Here is a 7,621-nt window from a genome sequence, read left to right on the forward strand (position 1 = left end):
TGAGCAATGTCCAAAAACAGGTTTATTTATTCATATGGAAGACGATCTAGACTACACAATGCATCGACCCCTAGACTTTTTGCACTGCTAAAAGGACGGCGGTGCTTCGAGACGCCGCAACGAGATAACCCGAGAACCCCATATCCGATCCAACGAAAAACACAGGCCCGTCCCATCAGAAGCCGCCGCCGCGGAGGCGGAGGACGAGGTGGAGGGTGGACTCCTTCTGGATGTTGTAGTCGGCGAGGGTGCGGCCGTTGTCGAGCTGCTTGCCGGCGAAGATGAGGCGCTGCTGGTCGGGAGGGACGCCCTCCTTGTCATGGATCTTGGCCTTGACGTTGTCGATGGTGTCGGAGCTCTCCACCTCGAGGGTGATGGTCTTGCCGGTCAGGGTCTTCACGAAGATCTGCATCTTGACGTATGGCTGTTTTGAGCAAAGGAGATTGAATTCTCGATGAGAAGAGAAGGTGGCGGGCGGCTTGAGAGAGTTTTAAAAAGGAGAAAACTCGCCGACTCAAGGTGAAGGTGACGTCATCCCGCAAATCACCCGCGGAAAAGATCCAAAGCAATCCGGATGGTTCTGTGAATATCTTACCTTCCAAACCTGTATTTCAATGTACTCATCATGCAACCATATAATTTAAATACCTAGACTACGTTTGTGAAACTAATTCAAATTGGGATGAAATAGGATAGAGGGGATTTGCAATCCTTTAAAAATCCTCTGGATAGTAGAAATATCCCATCAAATATTTGATGCGATATGATATAATATTTGAAATTTTTGAAACTGCAATTTAAGATGGAATTGAAAATCTGCTTGTTTGAAAAAAAATTATTATCCCATCTCTATCGTTAACAAGCCTTTAGGAAATTGACATCGGGAGCTTGATGATTTTCAATAAACATGACATCTTTCATTAAGCAAAGTTTTGAACTTAAGGTAAGGCAGACAGATCTCTCTTTGGCATTTCATCAAATACTTAAGGACGCTAGAGTGAGGGCCATTGGAGTGGCGATGAGGTGTCACCTGGTGAGAAACACCAAGGATGTGGGAATCATTAAATTAATTTTTAAAGTTTTATAATCAATCTGAGTTCATCCTCCCTATGCCGGATTTCTTATCCAGATATATTTGAGTTTATCCCATTTGGAGAACGTTACTAAACACTAAATATGATAATTTAATTACCCATTCGAACTCAAATCTGGAGTACCAAATGAAACCTAAATTAATTTGTATCTATATCTAAATGTGCATTTTTGTTCTTATTTCGCATTAAACTTGTCAAAATGGGTCCAAAACTCATTGGGTTATAAGTGGGTCACCTTAAATTAAGCAAGATAGCCATAAATGGGTTCTAAATGAAAAGGTAAGAATAAACGGTCCATATATAAATGGTCCTAAATGGTTTATATTATGAACCCATTTACAACCATTATCATATCATCCCCTACATCTCCACAACACTTTAACCCAACAATCACCAAATATGTGCCCTCCAGATCACCCCACCCCCAATAGTAATCCAGCATCGCCATCGTCAGGGCCACCGTGATTCGACCCCTACGCACCACTCATCGGCCATTGTATTGCATTTGCCGCACCCACTATTCTCGACCTCCTCATGATCACCTTCCTAGCAATACCCGCTATAATGCCACCAGAGTTCGGGCTCGACCCGGGCTCCTCCCTTTTGTCCCTCAACATCTTCACCTCCCCCGTTGCTGCATAGTGCGACCTAGCTCTCTTCGTCGGGAATCCCAAAAAGCTCATCACTATCAAGTACACTCACATGAAACTCCTCTTGGATTTCCGCCAACTCACTCTCCCTTGTCCCTCCCTCATTCCCGCCTTCACTCAGGCCTTGGCAATGTGACCACCGTCCTAGGCCCCTTGGATAGATAGAGAGGGAGGGCAGAGCTTTTGGTTTTTTCAGATGGATCGACTCATCAAGTTCTTATTGAAATAAGATCCACACAAGGAAAAGAACTTGCCATTCGTTGGGCCTTGGCAATGCGACCACAATCCGAACCGAGGCCCTGTTGGTGATTACGATCGTTTAATGACTTGGGTGTGAAGGGCTTGGTGAGCATGTTGAAGGGCGAGTTGGTGACCATTGACATGGTGGCACGAGCCAATCAAAGGTTGCCAGTGACTTGGCTCCATGGTGGGTGACTGTGTTCGACGTTTGCTTCTCATGCATGGGTGTTCACAACTCTGACCGACAGTAGGGTGGTGGCCATTGGATGATTCTCGGAGGCATTTTGTGAAAATTATAAAAAAAATCCTAAACATATTGTAATTATGTCAATTTAATTCTTTATAATCAAGTCTCAAATGTTTTACATTTATGTCAATTCAATCTATCCAACCAATTTTAACCAGGCGGCACTGACATAGACGTAAACTATTTTATATAATACTAATGGTACTAACGTGGATAATTTTTAATAATATTTTAATATTTTTTGAATTATTATTTAGTTTTTCTTTTCTTTTTTCACTTTTTTGAGTTTTTCTTCCCTTCTTTCTTCTTTAGCCAATCATCAATCCATATCACATGATGAGCACATGTATGGTGCCCGAATGGTGGTCACTTCACCGGACGTGTTGGTGGCAAGCCATGGCAAGGCGGCGAAGGTATGGCACGCGTTCACTTTTCAATTTTCATCCCACGTACTGTTCACCTATATAATTGCTTAAATTCATCAATGGGGGCATCCTTTTGCATGTGTTAAGTGAACTCCCGTCGAGATGAGTTGCGATGAGGGGGGCGGGCTTTCCCGGGGGAGAAGGAATATGAGTTGATGGCGTGTGATGACGCGTTGATGGCGTGTTTTTTTGGGGTACTCTGGTCGATTCCAGGTTTGGGAGCACTGTGATTTATGATTATCACTAGGTGGTCCGAATAAATTGAGTGTTGTGTTACGTTGACAGTACTTATGTAATATTAAATTACTAATTTTAATAATTCATTTGTGGCTTTCACATTAACAGGTTTTATCCTAGCCTGTCTATTTGATTGATATAAACGAAATTTGATTTTCAGTCACGTGTTTTGGTGTGATCTTTTTCACATTCTGGGGACTGGCTTCTGCAAATTTGAGCATTATTCGCAGCCTATTACTTTGGCAAGTACCTTAAATATTGAAAATGTGTATTCTCTAGATCTTTGAATCTTCGAATTACTTCCGAAGAAATGGTTTGCCCTTTACATGTCTTTAATAGTCGAGGTTTTGTAAGTTTTTCCCTTAACTTGGTTCCGATGATGCATTGGCATTCAATCCCGAGTTCCGTTGCAAAGTCAACAACAGAGTCGGCCTTAAAAAAATTGACTTAATGATTAAGCTGTCTTGATTTTTTTTTGTATCAGAAAAGTGTCTTGATTTGAATGGTTGCAAATTACAGCATTTTCCACTGAAAGTAATCTTGGATTCAGACACATCACCTTATGATAAAATAAATCTTGCTCAATATAAATGAACATGACGGTTTATGTGCATTCATGGAGATTAATCGAGTTAAACAAATATTTATTAAAGTGATGATGCTTAGATTAAGAATACGATCTGTTCCTCTTAAGGTAGACCGGAACTGAGTATTAATCAAACCAAAAGATCATCACTGAATGAATGTAACAAGACGACCACAGAAGATCATCGCTGACCATTAATCAAACCCACAAGTAAAGCAGAAGCACAAGCGGGCAACAAATGGGGCAAATAAAGATAGTAAATTCACAGTACCATCTTTGTAAATGATGTTGCTTTTTCAACAAGCTACTTTCTGCACTAGAAAGACCAGGATCGAAACCAAGTTCTTCTCGCCTTGATAGATTCAACGATAGTGGGAGCATCATCGTATTCAAATGGCTGATATTGTGCCCCTCTCTTATATATGCAGAGACCCTTTGGGACTATCAGAACTGCCACAAGTTTCGTTATACACGTCACTAGAGCGCAACCATGTCTTCCTCTGCAGGAGATAAGTTTACATTCTGACAAAATGGCTGAAGGTTCGTTGTTTAATGGCAAATTCCATCCCACCAGTGACACATCAGCTGCAAAACTACGAAACTCTGAGGGAACATAACTGAGGCATTCAAGAAGTTGATCTAAATGGAACAGATCTTCATCTCACTAATCAAACGTTTCGAGCTTCGAGTATTCTCGGCACCACCATTGAAAATTACAATACGTCAGCACCTTGAAACTTCAAAAGCAACAGAGTAAAGATTACAGACTCTCACTTCTGGAAATAAAACAGAGATCTTCAATACCCGTAGAATTGCATTCTCTCACCCCAGGAGATCCTCCAGAGATCTAATAACATCCCAGCAGCGCAAGGCAAGACGTGTTCAGAAGCAGTAGAAAACTCTCACGCCCAGTAAAATTGTTTAGGAGCAGGACTGAAGCCGAAAATATTAGTCTCGAGATATGAACCGCACAAGAGAAAGAAAATCAAGTTGTACTTTTTGAAAGGTTCATCCGTTCACGATTCTCAAAAAAGAAATGCAAAACCAGAACTAGCGATGAGCTACAAGCTTACACTACCGAGAGATGGCCACTTTCAAGTACCATGGTTCCAGATGAAAACCCATGAGAACCCCTAAATTCACCACAAAGAGAACATACCCGTCTCTAGTGCAGAGGCAGAGGAGAACAAGGTGCAGCGACCGAAAAAAGGATTTTTTTCACCGTGTCGCCATGATTGGCACTTCAAACTTCAGATTCCTCGATCAATAGAACACATCAGATTCCTCAATCGATAGAACACAATGCATTGTCGGAACCTTGTCAGCAGAAGCAGCATAAAGTTTAGAATTTGAAAGCTTGTGGTCATGCCACATTCATCAGCCACTTACAAATCCAGGCAAAAAAGCCACTTACAATAAAACCGCTCGTAACCGAAGTTCTGGTTCTTTGCTCACCCCCATACTGAACATCTTTATAGCAAAAATCAGAATGAAGTCTTCAAGCGGTGGATTTATCCCTAGACAATCTAGCAACAAGATGCTCTCGCCGCACGCACAAAGCAAAAATTAACCTATTACGTCCATCGATTTTGATATACCAAACAACTTGAGAAATCATAGCCATTGGTCCTTTGTTCCATACTCTATACTAAGGGAGCATATATAGCTTGATCAATTTGTCCACTAACAATTTCACACCAGGATACAAGCACGAATTCTCTCTGTATAATCTTCCTGCTCTTCTTCGACACCCCGCCTTCCGACAATCTAATCCAACCAACCCATGAGATGAACAAGAAACATATTTCATAATCATTCGCTCATGGACAAAGACATAATCAAGAAAAACGACTCCAATATCCCAGCCTCTCACCATAGGAGATACCCTCGAGAGATCTAAATTGTTCAAGAGCCGTAGGAAAATCTCAGGCTTAGCAATATCGTTTCAGAGCAGGATCTAAGCCGGAAAATGCAATCATCAAATCATGTGTAGGTGTTAAACATGTTTGATGAAATATGATTCTCGAGATGCAAAACGCACGAGAGAGAGAAAACGAAGTTGTACTTATTTTAAGGTTCATTCATTCATTCACGGTTCACATTAAAGAAAAAACTACACCAGAACAAGCTTATACTACTGGAAAATGGACTCTTTAAAGCACCATAACACCAGGTGAAATCACAAGACGACTGCGAGGACTTCCTGACTTTATCACCAAGAGAACATGCCGATTCTTCAGAAGTCGCCACCGCGGAGGCGCAGAACAAGGTGCAGGGTAGACTCCTTCTGGATATTGTAATCGGCGAGGGTGCGTCCGTCCTCCAGCTGCTTCCCGGCGAAGATGAGTCGCTGCTGATCCGGCGGGATGCCCTCCTTATCCTGAATCTTTGCCTTCACGTTGTCGATCGTGTCCGAGCTCTCCACCTCCAGCGTGATCGTCTTCCCGGTCAGGGTCTTTACGAAGATCTGCATACCTCCCCTCAAGCGCAGCACGAGATGGAGGGTCGACTCCTTCTGGATATTGTAATCGGCGAGCGTGCGACCGTCCTCCAGCTGCTTCCCGGCGAAGATGAGCCGCTGCTGATCCGGTGGGATGCCCTCCTTGTCCTGAATCTTCGCCTTCACGTTATCGATCGTGTCAGAGCTCTCCACCTCCAGCGTGATCGTCTTCCCGGTCAGGGTCTTCACGAAGATCTGCATACCTCCCCTCAACCGCAGCACAAGATGGAGCGTCGACTCCTTCTGAATGTTGTAATCAGCGAGGGTGCGACCGTCTTCGAGCTGCTTTCCAGCGAAGATCAGACGCTGCTGGTCCGGCGGGATACCTTCCTTGTCTTGGATTTTGGCCTTGACGTTGTCTATTGTATCAGAGCTTTCCACCTCGAGCGTGATGGTCTTCCCCGTCAGGGTCTTGACGAAGATCTGCATGCCTCCACGGAGCCTCAGCACGAGATGGAGCGTCGACTCCTTCTGTATGTTGTAATCAGCGAGGGTGCGGCCGTCCTCGAGCTGCTTGCCGGCGAAGATCAGACGCTGCTGGTCGGGAGGGATGCCTTCCTTGTCCTGTATCTTGGCTTTGACGTTGTCGATGGTGTCGGAGCTCTCCACCTCGAGCGTGATGGTCTTGCCGGTCAGGGTCTTGACGAATATCTGCATGCCTCCGCGGAGCCTCAGCACGAGATGGAGCGTCGACTCCTTCTGGATGTTGTAGTCGGCGAGGGTCCTGCCGTCCTCGAGCTGCTTCCCGGCGAAGATCAGACGCTGCTGATCCGGCGGGATGCCCTCCTTGTCCTGGATCTTGGCCTTGACGTTGTCGATGGTGTCGGAGCTCTCGACCTCTAGGGTGATGGTCTTGCCGGTCAGGGTCTTCACGAAGATCTGCATCTTTTCAGAGCTTAATGACGATGATGATGAAGCGAGAGAGATTTTCGAGAGAGATGACGAAAGCTTTTAAGCAGAGAAGAGATTGATTTCTGAATCCGATGATGAGAAGAGAAGTGCGTCGGGGCAGGTTAAATAGGAGAAGAGTCGCCGACTCAAGGGTCGAGGTGACGTCACTCGTTACGTCATCCGGAGAGAAGGATCTGGAAAATTCAAGATTGGACTGTGTAAAGGCTGGAATCACTCATCCCATCACGCATCAAGGGCCACCATAGTTCGACCCCTCCATGCCATTCATTGGCCATTTGCTGTACCCACCATTCTTGATGTCACGCTCCGATCTTCCGAGCACATACCCATCCCTTTTTGGTCGATTAAATTGCGAGGTCCAATAATATATCGCCGACTCATTTATTTTAAATACAAATGTGAAAGCAGATAAATAATCCCCAGATAACAATTCAATGAGATAGAAAAGCAGTGTCACATTTTTCCTTGAAAACTACAACACACCTTTGTATATATCTATATAATTTATATACATTACTATCCGTTATTTACAAGGTGTATCAAAAAGGTCGATTCTCAAAACTAGTTGTTCTACGACCAACTATTTAAATCCGATTGTTGAACCTTCAAAGTCCACGAGATCTGGGCAAGACGACGGTTCCTCCACATCATCCTTAGGCAGGTCTGCTAGGCCCTCCTCTTGGGCAGCATCAATCACCTCAGTAGGGATATCAAAACCCCTAAGGGGACC

At 44.0% G+C, this 7,621-nt stretch overlaps 1 protein-coding gene across 1 annotated transcript; it reads right to left on the reverse strand.

Moving 5' to 3' along the window:
• Positions 1 to 6,961, reverse strand: LOC120293006 (polyubiquitin-like). Its single transcript, XM_039311745.1, has 3 exons — positions 5,730 to 6,961; positions 5,231 to 5,235; positions 1 to 412 (listed from the first exon to the last, which is right to left on the reverse strand). The coding sequence occupies exons 1-3, from the start codon at positions 6,862 to 6,864 to the stop codon at positions 176 to 178; spliced, it is 1,377 nt and encodes a 458-aa protein (XP_039167679.1). The 5' UTR covers positions 6,865 to 6,961; the 3' UTR covers positions 1 to 175.
• Positions 6,962 to 7,621: the final 660 nt, after the last annotated feature.

This window comes from Eucalyptus grandis, chromosome 1 (assembly GCF_016545825.1).
Source record: "Eucalyptus grandis isolate ANBG69807.140 chromosome 1, ASM1654582v1, whole genome shotgun sequence".
NCBI classification, from domain to species: domain Eukaryota; kingdom Viridiplantae; phylum Streptophyta; class Magnoliopsida; order Myrtales; family Myrtaceae; genus Eucalyptus; species Eucalyptus grandis.

Bases quoted from the DNA above. Each gene is read 5' to 3' on its own strand.
- LOC120293006 (XM_039311745.1), bottom strand. From the start codon at position 6,864: ATGCAGATCTTCGTGAAGACCCTGACCGGCAAGACCATCACCCTAGAG.